This window comes from Pyxicephalus adspersus, chromosome 1 (assembly GCF_032062135.1).
Source record: "Pyxicephalus adspersus chromosome 1, UCB_Pads_2.0, whole genome shotgun sequence".
Classification (NCBI taxonomy): domain Eukaryota; kingdom Metazoa; phylum Chordata; class Amphibia; order Anura; family Pyxicephalidae; genus Pyxicephalus; species Pyxicephalus adspersus.
This window is the reverse complement of record NC_092858.1, coordinates 26,325,840-26,339,658: the sequence shown is the minus strand read 5'-3', so window position 1 is coordinate 26,339,658 and position 13,819 is coordinate 26,325,840. Positions and strand designations below refer to the sequence as shown.

Below are 13,819 nucleotides of genomic sequence, written 5' to 3'. Positions count from 1 at the left end.
TACATATTTAAATGTGGAGTGCTTATTAAAATATTTATTGAATGTTTTTGTTGATGTTTGTTTCTCTTTTGATCTGGTGACTATTGCTACAGAAATTGGTAATTTAATTAGATGTAATATTAAATTAAATTTAATAAATGTAATAAATAAATCACATTTAGAGAGATTTCCTTGCTCTCCCTATTGTGTTTACGGGACAGAAAGTGATGGAAATTTTCCTCAAACAAGACACAAAAAAATAAGTAACGTATATAACTATTTTCTTCTTTATTCAAAACAAATATTAAAAAAGGTTTGAATTTTGCAATACTTGCTGTTCTCGACACTTTTGTGCATTTCTGATGAGGTGCTACTAAACTTAATGTAATAAAATCTCATGGATTTGTGTGTTGCTTGGTGGTGATCTTCTTATAGAAATCTGCATTAATCTATAACAGAGTAATTACTTTTTTTACAGTGATTATGTTGAGCACTTGGCTGTAACCTGCATTTAAGACATTACAATTGTTGTGTTTCAGTTGTTCAGGTTAGTCATCTGTGTTTCCAGGCTGACTGGTGTAATGTGAGCCAGGATAGCTGAACCTTCTCCAGGGGCAGCACTGAAACACCAGGAGCCTGATCACAGTGCACAGGGGTAGTGCTGCCAGGGCTGCATTGTCCTGGAGGAGAGGGTAGGCTGCACAGGGGCAATCCTGCCCTCCTCCCCCTGTCAGGGGCTATTCTGTCCCCCCTCCCCCAGTCATTGCTTCTATGCCCTGTGTAGCCTGCAGTTCACTCTAATGATTTCCAGGGCATTATAAAGCCATGTCTCAGAGGATGAAGTGGAGACCCTGGTCTGCCCTGGGCAGGTTGGAGACCTATCATTCCCACAGGTAAGAGCTGACATTTGCTGCACTTTGGGGTTATTTCTGCAAGTTTTGGGGCAGGCAAGTCACAGGCAGAAACCAGCACTGTGTACAAGCTGTGTACTGTTACCATGGTGATGAAGCTGCTCAGTGTGTGAACATGCTGGTGTAGCTCACATTGCACAGGGATTGTGTGTATGGGGAGGACACAAATCCTATCAGGGTCTTATTACATGGATGGAATGTGTATGTGGACATGTATGACCCTAAAGGTGCAGCTCAGCTTGTCCTCATGTAGGGGGAACATGCTCAGATTTAGGGGCACATTGATAATGAACTTCTACATTTTGGATTATAGTCCACAACAGTTTTTTTGTATCACAGAAATACAGAGTAATGTGAGTGGCTATCAGTGGGCCCCTGTGCAGAACTGATTTGGGCCCCCCATGCCCAAATGATATGGAGTCCCTGTTGGCCTAATGAGGGTCTGGGCACTTTTTAACCTTTTATGTCCACCCCTGGGTACTGTATGCACAATTGTAACTTCAATTTTAAATATTTTTTTCCTATATATTTATTGCATACATGTACAGTGATAGATAATATTCCATATAGTATAATATTCCAGATAATATATATGTGATAGATAATATTCCATAGCTATTATTATTATTATACAGTATTTATATAGCATCAACATATTACGCAGAGCTGTATAATGTCCATAATCATACGTCATTATCACAGTCTAAGGTCAATTTTGTTTTGGTAAGCCAATTAACCTAACTGCATGTTTTTGGATTGTGGGAGGAAACTGGAGTACCCGGAGGAAACCCATGCAAACACAGGGAGAACCTGCAAACTCCATGCAAATAGTGTCCTGGCCGAGATTCGAATCTGGGACCTAGCGCTGCAAAGGCCAGACCTCTGAGCCATCGTATGTTTATTAGCCAGTATTGATATAGTGCCGATAGATAGCAATGCATTGCACTGGGATCAGGGTTACCTGGACGCTGCTCTTTCCCTCTCCAAAAGTTAGAAATGAAGGTTGTGTACCCAATGTCAGATGATTCTTGCCCCCCAGACAAATGGTCAGACTTGTCTTGAAGAGAATCTGATATGAGTAAAGTGGTCGCCTGACCAATGGTAATGACCGCTATACAAGTTAATGGAGGAGAGCACAGCGGAAAGCCATTCATTCTCTCCATAGAATAGAATGTGTGATTGTGTACAGCGCTCATTCACTTATCTGTCACTCTTTTGTCACTGTAAAAGGATCATGAAAGATCATTTCCAGAGCTGAAGCTGAGCACATGCGTATCAGAGATTCCTTGATCTTGTGGCTTCCACATGTATTTGCATGTTGGATAAAAAAAAAAAACATGTTTGTAGCTGCAAAGAGATTTTTTTTTTGGCTTGCTTAAAGGTATGGCAGAGACACATTGCTTTGAATTTGTCTGTTGTGAATAATATTGCATTGTTATCTATTAGCTTTCTATCGTCCTACTTAATTCTTATTAATTCTTCTTTCTAAGTCCTCTTTGGCTGGAGTAAAAATTACAAGCGGCTAGAGTTGAGATATGTACACATATCATATAATTCTCATCCCAGGTGAAAATCTGACATGTGTACAATACCCTCCGGATATCATTAATCAATCAGTCATGGTGGTTTGATGAACCATCAATCAGGAATAATTGCTGTTCACTCCTATGGAGGAGAACACAGTGGTGTTTGGTTATCTCATCCCCTTCCCAACTCCATTGAGCAGAAAAGTGCTGTGCGTAAACAATCACAAAATAGTTTCCTGCATATTAGATGTCCTTAGTCTTACTAGTTGAATGATGTCTAGTGTCACACAATCTAGGAGACTCGGGACATACTGAGAGTGCAGAGCATTCACTCACAATATAATGATACAGATTCTTCATTCCTCTGAGCCTTCATCCATCCCTACTTTATCAGTACATTAATATACATTTAATTAGGACATTTCTATTTCCTATTTACATACTTTATTTTAGACCCAGTGATATAATCAATGGGTTTCTGGGTTTCTCTATCCAATCAGACAGAAGATGGCTGTACATAGAAGGATGCTGTGCATAGCTCCCTTCAGACATCACAGCAGCCTCCCTCAGTACTCTTTCAGGAGACTTTAGCCTTGCTGCAACTTTTAGGCTGGCTCTTGGGAAGAGTTATGCAAACAATATATTGACTTTATGGGTAGGTGGTAGTTTAAATAGGTGCATGTCCCTGAGTGGACTGTATTTGTATGTAGGCATCCCTAGGTTAATCCCACATGTGCACCTGAGTTTTTAAAAAAATGGTTTTACGGGGAAGAAAAAGGCTAGATGCTGGAAATGCAGCTTGTGCGCTCTGACCTGCGTCATCTTCTATTTCACAGTATGCAATTCCAGTATAGGAGAAGAGTCTGTACAATTTGTGCTAAAAATAAGACTAAAAATAAAGCTGAAGTTCAGCTTTAAACCTCAGTGAGAAGTGCGCAGGCACAGTGGCAGCTTTGGTTGCTTCTCTGTGCCTCTGAATCTCTGTGCGGAAGTTATGTCATCCCAGCATGGTCAGAAAAGATGGCTGAAGATCACCTGTAAGAGGAATTAGAGAAAGAAGGTGGCAGTGCTATTTGCTGGCACACAGATAGGTGAATAGTACGGGTTTAGTTCTACTTTAAGGCCTCAGTATGGAGTGTGTAATGTGGCTGAGAAACATGAGTGTATGATGAGTATATGACAGGGATAATGCTATTAAAACAAACAAACAGTTGTTTAAAACACGCCTACGTTCAGACCATACACGCCATCCAAACCTGCAAAATCGATTTCTAACTCTGCACTCCAATATCCTCTGCAATAAACCTATCTGGCAAGATGTCAGTATTTCTACCTTGCCTGTTCTCCTTCCTCTTTCACTTCCATTCTAATCTGGCATGGTGCCCCAGGTCTGTCAGGATCTTAGTATTGCCCATGGTGCCAACCCACACACTTATTTTTTAACCTCCCTCATTATTTAATTAAAATTCAAATGCACTTTCTTGGTCTGAGCATATAGGTAGGTAGGGTCCATATGAACACCAGACACAAACCTTCATGAAATCTAGGAGTTTTTTATTAAAAATATCACCATAAGCAGGAGAGAGGAAAGAAGGGGTGCAGAGGCTTTTGGCAATGCAGAATAGTAATTCAAAGTCTCTCCCTAAGCACATTCCAGAGTGAAAGACTAACAACCCTTGAGCTAGACTTGCACTCCTGGATTCATGTGTCACTGGAGAAATGAACTAATTTAGGTGAATAAGAAATAGTTAACTAAAGGGAGAGTCTAAACTCATATAAGCAAAAATACAGTTGCCAAGCCCGAAAATGTTAATATGTCAAGAGAAAGAGAAAAGAGAGCTTTTTTGGCAGGATTATTTAAAACAAAATTTACTTCAAAGAACTTTTTTACATTCTTCAACTAAACATAGTCCTCCTATGCTAGTTAGTGTCAGACGAACCCATATTTACATATCACATAGGATTACAGTAACCATTGCAAATCTTGTCTCAATACCCAACACATTTCGCTCAAAGGCTTCTTCAGGGGAGTATGTTTAGTTGAGGAATGTAAAAAAACTTCTTTGAAGTAAATCACATTTTGTTTTAAATAATCCTGCCAAAAAGGCTGTCTTTTCTCCTACTCTTGAAATAATTACTTAGCTGTTAGCCAACTGGAGAAATTAACCCAGTTCTCTGGTCCTTGGTTGCTGGGTCTCCCATCTCCAAAAGACTTACAGGGCCTCTTGCCTATTCTTACAAACAGTTTGGAATTTGGACCCCTGGCTAAACCAGGACAGGGGTCCTGGGCCATCCTGCCCCACTGAAATCTCTAGACTTTCGTCAGAAGGTACCTCCCTGAAATCCCCAGTTCTCCAACATTTTATCCCTTTTTGATCAACCACCTCAACTAAGAACAGGCATCCTAACTACAGCCAAGGGAAGGCCAACCAATCATTCACAAGGAGAACTAGAACTGTACTCTAAAGCTAGATAATAGATTAACACTTTGTAGGTGCCGAGGACTTCTACTTGTTCTACCTAAAGGGGGCAATACAACCAAAGGGATTATATAGAAGCATTTTAATATACCTGTTTGTTAATTGCAAAAAATACATGTTGATCTTAACAGAAATTCAGAGCTGTGCTATGTTCTCAGAGTTGTACTGCATATGCTTTGAACCCTTACCAATGCATGGCCCAATACCACTTGCAATATTTAAACATGGCTGATATGTTTTGGGATCCATTTTGTTAAAGAATACAGTAGGCACAGTTACTTCATTTATTTATATACCTCCTAAATGGCATATGCTCAAGTCATGGAGAACCTCACGCCCTCATCTTCTGAGTAATTGTTAGTGAAAAATACACATTAGTTACATTATTTCCACGTAGAGTTCCTGGCCATGTTAAGAAAATTGCTGATAAACTTACTTACTCTGAGTTCTTTCAAGCTGTATGATTTCACAACTTCTCACACACCTCTTGAATTGACATTTGTAAGGTTTCTTGGCTGCTCTAATAAGATAGTTATAAAATACTTTTAGTTGTCTAAAGCCTATGTAGAAGCCTGAAGGGTCCTGCAGTACGATGCCACAAGACAAGGCAGAAAACAAATTACAAGGGTAAGCTTGTAGCAAAAATATATAGCAAATATGGGTTATTAAACTCTGAATCTACTATTGAGGAATGATTGAATACAAGGAATGTTGAATGGTACATTGTGTTGTGACATTACTTACAAAACAACATTTGAATGTAGAGCTTTAGATGAAGACAGATAAAGGATGGAGGATACATATCTAGTTGGTATTCTTCTTTCATAGCAGACTGCTTGTTCTTGAACTAAGATTACCAAGAACAATAACATTTTTATGTACAGTACAGATACAAAGCAGAAACTGAGAACTATTGTATTCTTTTATTCTGCAGCCCATAACACTCAACCTGTTAAAATTGTTTCAGACAAATCAGGATCAGTTGGGAGTTATATAAAAAGACACTTTATTTATGATCTGATTACTGCTTTTAAAGGAAAAATAAAGTAGTTTGGTTCCCAATAAAATGAAAATCAAAGTAGCCAATTAAACCAAATATTATCATACTGCAGATACATTTCTTAATAAAGCAAGGTCCTTCAGGGAAATATATTGTTGTGGCAGTAGCTAAAGATAAAGTGCTAAGTGGTCTCCAGACAGTTATTATAGAGAGCAGCAAAGATAAACTCAGAATCTCCAAGGGTTTTGTCTGTTTTCCGGCCTTATTGTATTTGTACTAAATGAATATATAATCCCCTCTTCCACCTCTGTACACAAAACCTGATGGCAACTGCCACTGCCCAACCGGAGAATGTGCAGAAGATAATGACTGGAGTGCAAAGGGTGCAGCTACCATTGGACCATTGAGGTCAGGGCGCCCTTCCAAATGCCATGACTACTACTCAACCGTTTTCCAAGTTTTGTCTACTGTTTTATCCTCATTAGGCTTATTGTAAATAAATTAGGTAAATAGATTTGTTGGGGTTGCCTGGCAACGTTTTTATAGCTATTAATTAAATGAATACCCACCAACTGTTCTAGGTCCCTCTGCTCCTTTCCTCCTCAGTTCAGTTTTTTTGGTGTATAGATACACCTCTATAAAAAAAAGGTATCATTTAACTTATATGTCATCATTTAACTTATATGCCTAAATAAAATTGTACTAAACATTTCATCCAGCCTCTTAAATAATTTCATGTGTTATTTGGAAAAGCTAATAAAATGGAAAAATACTTGTGATAAAATGCCATTGTCTGTTCCCACCTTTTGGCAGCTTTAGTATCGAGGGAAAAGTGGGCATTCAATTGAAACAGCACTAAACCAGCTAAACTCACCTGAACCTGTTCTGTAGCAGGGCACCACAATTTTCTTTCTTTTCCTTGATACAATCTTTGGCCGTTTTGATTGGCTGGGCCATGATGGGTAGCTTCCGTGCAAGCGTGTGGGAGTTTATTCCCAGTGAGTGCAGGGGAAGCCAGGATTGCTGGGTATTCTAGCATGAGCATCTCGGCTTTTTTACAGTTCCAAGGCAGGTAGTAGAGATTGTTGCATTACTGCGCAGACAGTTGAAATATATCTTTTCTGTTCATAAAATGAACACATTGGGCCTGATTTATTAAAGCTCCCCAAGACTGGAAAGGATACACTTTCATCAGTGAAGCTGGTTGATCCAGCAAACCTGGATTGGATTCAGTTCAGAATTCTAAACATTTGCTTGCAAATACCAAATGACTTTGAAGAAATCCATTCCAGGTTTGTTGGATCAACCAGCTTCATTGATGAAAGTGTATCCTATTTAATGTACAGCGCAATAAAATGTTGGCGCTATAAAAATCCTGTTTAATAATATTAATAATAATAATAAAAATAATATTATTAATAATCCTCTCGTCTTGTAGAGATTTCATAAATCAGACCCATTGCTTTTGTTGCTATGTTTATGTATGTACTGTATTTAGCCTTCCAACCTCTAGTCTGCCTGCTCTAGAGCAGCCATTCTCAACCAGGTTCTATGGAACCCAAGGGTTTTTCAGCGGTTTACAGGGGATGGTTGGTGTCTTCATGGGTCCAGGTTTAGGAAAGCCAAATTCTATAGGAATGTAAGCAATACATTTTTTAGTCTTAAGCAAAATAAACCTAATATACATAACCAATATGAATTATTTTCAATATTGTTAAATATATGTTTTTTATTGGAATGAAAGCGGGGTGATCCTGCCTTTAGGGTCCTATCTGAGGTGCTTTGTGTTAAATATTGACAGTTCTCTGTCTTTGATTCCTTATTGTTGACACTCTCATATGCCTTAAAAATTGAGAATCCAAATGGCTATGGCAACACACAAAAATTATTCATTGTCTCTTTTGGTACTATCAGGAATTAGACCCTGATATATTCTACACATCCATTACTAGAGTTTATGTGTGTAGACAGAAAACTGTCTGCAAGCAGTCAGCAGCACTAATATGCTACTTGAGCTAAAACACATATTTTAGTTATTTATAATACAATACAATATAATGTAATACAGTTGTTTAGAATACAAAAAGCTTTAGAAAACTAAAGGCTTAATTCACTCCCTCTCAGGAATGAATGGGAGTGACAGTGAGCGATACTAGTACTGTTCACTGCCATAAGCTGTCAAATGTGCAGATAATGGTTAAGTAATCTCCTTGCTGGGTCTAAAACAATAATAAATATCCAACAATAGGTAAATTCCCACTCCACATTTTTGTGCAGATTCACTGTTTAATTATAAAATTGTAACTGATGGATGCACATACATTTGAGAAATAAACAAATTCTACACTAATGATGTTCTTCAGTCTTTTCAGTGAAATAAGACATTCATCAACAGCTGCTCAGAACCAATCTGTACAACAAAGAGCAAAAACTGCTGTGGGAACAGCCAGAAGTCAAGCACTGACCCCCACTGACTTCACTGGAGAGTCTGAGGAAGAAAGGCAAAGTCCCCCAGAATGGCTGGAGAAAGAGATAATAAGGAGACACCAGAGAAGATATTCACTGGGGCTTGTGGACAGTGTTCTGGAGAGTTTACAGAATCAATCCGACCCAGCTAGGAGCCTTAGGAAGGAGAAGGTAACTCAACTTTAAAGTTTTTTTTTTCTTTCTTACTTCTGATTCTGGTTGTGATGAGCAGTCCCAAGAAGCCATTCTTCTTGCCAGTCAATGCTAGTCTTGTCCTCTCCCCTCTCGCTGGAACCATTAGGTACAATGCAGGACCAGCAGCCATGTCTTGATGATATGGTCACTGGTCTTGCATTCTATGCAGTGCAATTAGACCCAATCTATATAAGTGGCAACTAAATTCAAGGACAGTGCAACATTTACTTCCCTGGCAGGATTAACTGGTATTGAACCTTGCAGAGAAATTGGTGTAGATGCACTAATAAGTACTGTAGACCATTTGTCTCCAACCTTTTGCTCACTCAAGAAAACTGACCTCATGAAGCCAGAAACACAAACTGCCCACCTCCCCAAGCTCCCCCCAAGTCCTTCTGACCTTTTATATATTATTATTATTATTAATAAACAGGATTTATATAGTGCCAACATATTACGCAGCGCTGTACATTAAATAGGGATTGCAAATGACAGACTAATACAGACAGTGATACAGGAGGAGAGAACCCTGTCCCGAAGAGCTTACAATCTAGTAGCTGGTAGGTGCACCTTGCTGGTAGGTGCAGCGGCCAGAGCCGCAGCCCACCTGTCAGACAGCCTGGGGTTGGGGACCTCTGCTGTAGACCAAATTTGTTATGAATCCATAGTCTTAATTTAATCTGTCTTTTTTTTTCTATGTAGAAGGCTTTCACACACAAATGTTTCAGATACCTGTGCACACCTTTGTCCTTTAAAGTGACTTTTTACCAGTTGCATGGTAATTTGCACAGAAGCATTAGCTATTTTTATTTTGAAGATGGCCTCAGGAGTACTCAGAGTTGACTTAGAAAAAGAATGCTTGTCCTATCTCACGTCATTGCATTTTCCATAGTTAGCGGGTCATTTTGTATTTACTTGTTTATTGAATTGTCTGATTTGTCGCCTGTGTTAAGGCGAGATGCTGCAAGACCTTATGTCACATTGATATATATTGATAAGAACTTGCCTGCTGTGTAATCTCAACCACCATCACCGTGAATTTTCAGATTTTTTTGGTAGAAGTCAATTAGGTAGCCATTGCACCCTTGCTCATTTACATGATACAGACTTGACAATCAGTGAAGACAACACTGCTAGTAATGTTTATGCCAAATGTCAGTTATTACAGCTATTGTAACAGTGAAACAACTGCAAGGGTACCAATGCAATGGTAAATTTATTGAGACAGGATGAATGTTGTCACTTTAATGCAAGGAGTGGAAATCCAGCACTTAAACTGGCAGCTTTTTAATAAACAATAGTTTATGGGGGTTTATAAAATACATAAATGACATTGTTTTTGATGCTGGGGGCTGCTAAACATTAGTATGTTATAGTTTGCTTGTACTTTAACACCCATTTTATACCTAATACAAGCCAAAAGAGTTTCCACCTCCTTCTTTATTTATATTTACCAATATAATTGTTTTGTCGTTTTATTTAGATTGAACAGGAAGTAACGCTGGAGCAGTTGCAGAAATTGAAGAAAGCCTTTGAGGTATGCATCTTATATATTATATTATATATCACTTATATATGGGGATGGGCAGAACTAGGACTTTACAAGGTAATTGCAAAGCCCTTGAAAATGCTATTATCATATGAGTAGCTGGGGGTCCATATATAAGAGATAAACTATAAGAGTGAAAATATGCTTTTAAAGTTGTCCTCTGATCATTTGAGATATATACATAGTCTTTTAAATAGTATTGTCTTTAAAATGGCTTGTGGTGTCGGGAGACCTGTAGGAACTCTTACCATATAACGGTAAAGTGTGACCCCCCATCCCCCCGGCATGGGAAAATATATTTTCCAAGCTACACTTTAACTTTTACACCTGAAAATAGGTATGTGCATTTTTTTTAAATAAAAAATCATAAAGGCTTGCTTAGTATAAAATAGAAATAACAATAGATTGTTGCTCCAGGGAGTATCCTATGCATTTTCCCATGCTTGAAGAAAGAAGACCATGCTTTATAAAGTTTCTGTGCCTTCTCCTTCATTAGCTATGCTGTTAGGGTTCTGTTGTTTTAATGTACTTTATTTTTCTGTTGAGATTGACGGACATGCTATGTCTGCAGCTATTTTTAGCCTAAAATGTATTTCTTACTGTCAAAATAGAATATTTAAATTGCACTTGTCCTTTAGTGATAATTTTATTACTGGTATTGTGCCATCATAATTACTTTGTCATGATAACATTATATTTATAAAATATAAAAAGAAAAGATCCACAAGAATATTGGCAATATGTGAGTAATTATGTGTATAGGCTGGAAAATAAAATCTCCTTTGATGAGAATTTGTGCAGTGATTAGATCATCGGGGAAGTTTTCAGATATTAAGTAATTCTCTTATCTCCAATAAGCGGTATTTATTTGTTCCAGGAATTGGAAAAGAGCGGCCATAGGTCTCTGGATTTAGAGAAATTTAAATGGGCAGTGAAGAAAAGCACAGGATTGCGAGGAGCTGTAAGTTGTAATAGGAATAAACATTTTTGTTGTTGTGTCCTCAAGAAAAAAAGGAGACAACAGTGAGAAATCATCATATCACGTTAGCTAATCTTGTATGGACATTTGAGGAACTCCTTTGGTCCTACAAATACAATGTAGCATTGAACTGTATAGCTTTCATTAAGGTTAATGGACTTTAAACACTATTTCACTAAAGAAACAATCACAGTAAATTTAATATTGTGCACTGTGGTTGTTTCTTTTGTGGATATTTTTTTATCATAAAAGCTACTTAATGTGGGATTATTGACAAAAAAGAAAATACCTATTTGTTGTTATTTCTCTCCACCATTAACACAGCAGTATTTGTTTTTCTCTAACTGTAACGTACAGTATTTTCTGTTTCCTTTACCAGGTTTGTTCTGCAGTCAAAAAGCAGCGCACATCATTGCAATCCAGTGTACAGGATAGTCTTGGAAGGACTTTAAAGCGGCATGGTCACCTAACTGGCCTGAGCAAGCTGACAGAGTCTCTTTAAAGACCAACCAAAACACGTTCTTTAGCTGGTGACCACGTTGTTTGTTCTGCAGTTAAATTCCACAGCAGGATTGAGACAGGATAGCCTTGGAGGAACTTTAAATGGTCACCTTGCCAATGCAGACTGGTCTGTCCAAGACTATCCTGTATAGATGCACTATGCTTCTGTTTGTCAATTTGTTTATGTCTTTTTTAAAAATAATTTAAAGCTCAACTGAACCAACCTAATTTGTTATTTTAATGCAGTCAAGCTTCATCAAGAGCAATGAATTTGACTCTTTTATACTTACTTTTTATCTGCTAAGTGCTGAAGTCAGGGTTTGGACAGTCAGCCACCGTTTTCACACCTCTCTTCAACATCCCCCACACACTGCTCTTATCAACAGACTGTTAAGAAAGTGATGATGATATGAGCAGTGTTCAGTGGAGCGTGTCGGGTGGCAAGAGAGCCAAGTGTGTGAGAGCCATGGTCCGCCTCTGGCAGCATAGGGGTTAAATATACATTTCCATTTTTATTATGATGACTGACTATATGACAGCAATACATTATTGTTCTGGGCTTTTAACAACAGATAAAGAAATCAAAGCCCAGCTAACACTTTTACATTTTGGTAAAAAAGGAGTAAATGCCTACCATTGTAATCCGTTTTATATATTTTCTCCTTATGCTTCTAACTGCCATTTTTGCTGGACAGCTTGGTCTGTTAAAGGAAGTGCAAAAATAATGAAAAAGTTTTGGGGGGAGTCATTCTTCCTTCTTTAAAGCCTCTTATATTGTAAATGGCTTTTATTGCAGAGCGATGAGCAGATTGAAAAGCTGTTTATGAAAATAGACTTCACTGCAACTGGGAAAATTCAATGGGTAAGTAATGCATGCATTTCTTTACTTGAGAAGAATTGTCCAACTAGGATTATGTTAGTTTCTAGGATAATAGACAGGATGAAATAGTTAACCCCTCCACACCTAGGATAATGTCATGTACAACCCAACATACAGAGTGTATTGGTCAGGGGTATGTCCCATACAGTCCATAGCACAGAGCACATCAGCCAAAAGTATGTAATATGCAACAGTAAAAGGTGTGTCCAACACAGTATTATCTGCTGCATTCTTTAGGCTCTGCAGGGAACATTGTTCTGCCACGTGTCCTTCATAAAAGTTTGTAACTATTTCCCCGGTCTACATGCAATGCAGTTGGCACAGCTGAGGGGGGTCCCATCTGTCCCACAGTCCCTCTTCATAATGCTTTATAACCTAGAGCTGTTACAGATCCTAAAGTACACCTCAACTCAAAAAGTAAATATTGGCTGTTGATATTTAAGGGACCATCTATAAACGTTTAAATGTATATATAGGCAAAAGTTTTTTAAATTTTGGAAAACAAATTTGGGAATGATTAGATCTATTGTCCCAGATCAAATCAGATAAGTTTAAAACTAGCAAAAAAAGGGAGAGTTTCATTGCCAAGGCATATACAAACATTATACAAATATTCTCCAGTGTACACTAACTGGAAAGTTAATTTATTTAACCAACATATTATACAGTGCTTTACAAAGTCATATCACTAACTGTCCCCCAAAGGGGCTTACAAATCTAATGTCCCTACCATAGTCAAATGTCATTAACACAGGACAATTTCGAGGGGAAGCCAATTAACCTAATTGCGTTATTTTGGGGATCTGGGATGAAAACCCATACTGAGAGAACATACAAACTCCTTGCAGATAATGTGTTCTGGCTAGATAGCTATCCACTGTGCCAACTGTGCTGCCCATATTACCCATACACATAGTGCCTGAATAAGATAGACTATTATGGGAAAACCTCAATGATCCAGCAAACCTGGAAAGAATCTGGTCCAGAATTGAAAGCATTTGTCAAATAGCAGTAAATGATTTAAAATTAAACCATTCCAGGTTTGCTGGATCACACTGGTTTATCCATGATAGTCTATCCTCTCCGGTTTTGCAGAGCTTTAATAAATCAGGTTTACCTTTAGAGCAAATTTACTTAACATAACAAACCTTACTCCTCCATAGAGGCACAGCAGCTCCTGAGAAATTGATCATGGCAGTTGTGCTCGGTTTTGTGTCTGCAATAAATTTAACAAATGAGCAATGGCAGTCAGCAGGGCCAATCAAATATCGCTAAAAGAGAACACCTACATTCACATGGTAATCTACAATGCAATACAAATATCCCGCAGTACACCCTCCAACTAGTCAGCTA

The 13,819-nt window shown here is 38.1% G+C and overlaps 1 protein-coding gene across 1 annotated transcript in view; it reads left to right on the top strand.

Moving 5' to 3' along the window:
• The first annotated feature begins 582 nt into the window (after nt 1–582).
• Nucleotides 583–13,819, top strand: part of LOC140329381 (cilia- and flagella-associated protein 337-like) — a 69,432-nt gene continuing 56,195 nt past the window's right edge. The window contains exons 1-5 of the mRNA XM_072413360.1: nt 583–872; nt 8,260–8,533; nt 10,041–10,094; nt 10,984–11,067; nt 12,383–12,448. Of these exons, the coding sequence (XP_072269461.1) occupies nt 805–872; nt 8,260–8,533; nt 10,041–10,094; nt 10,984–11,067; nt 12,383–12,448 (546 nt within the window). The 5' untranslated portion in view covers nt 583–804. The remainder of the gene's footprint in view (nt 873–8,259; nt 8,534–10,040; nt 10,095–10,983; nt 11,068–12,382; nt 12,449–13,819) is intronic.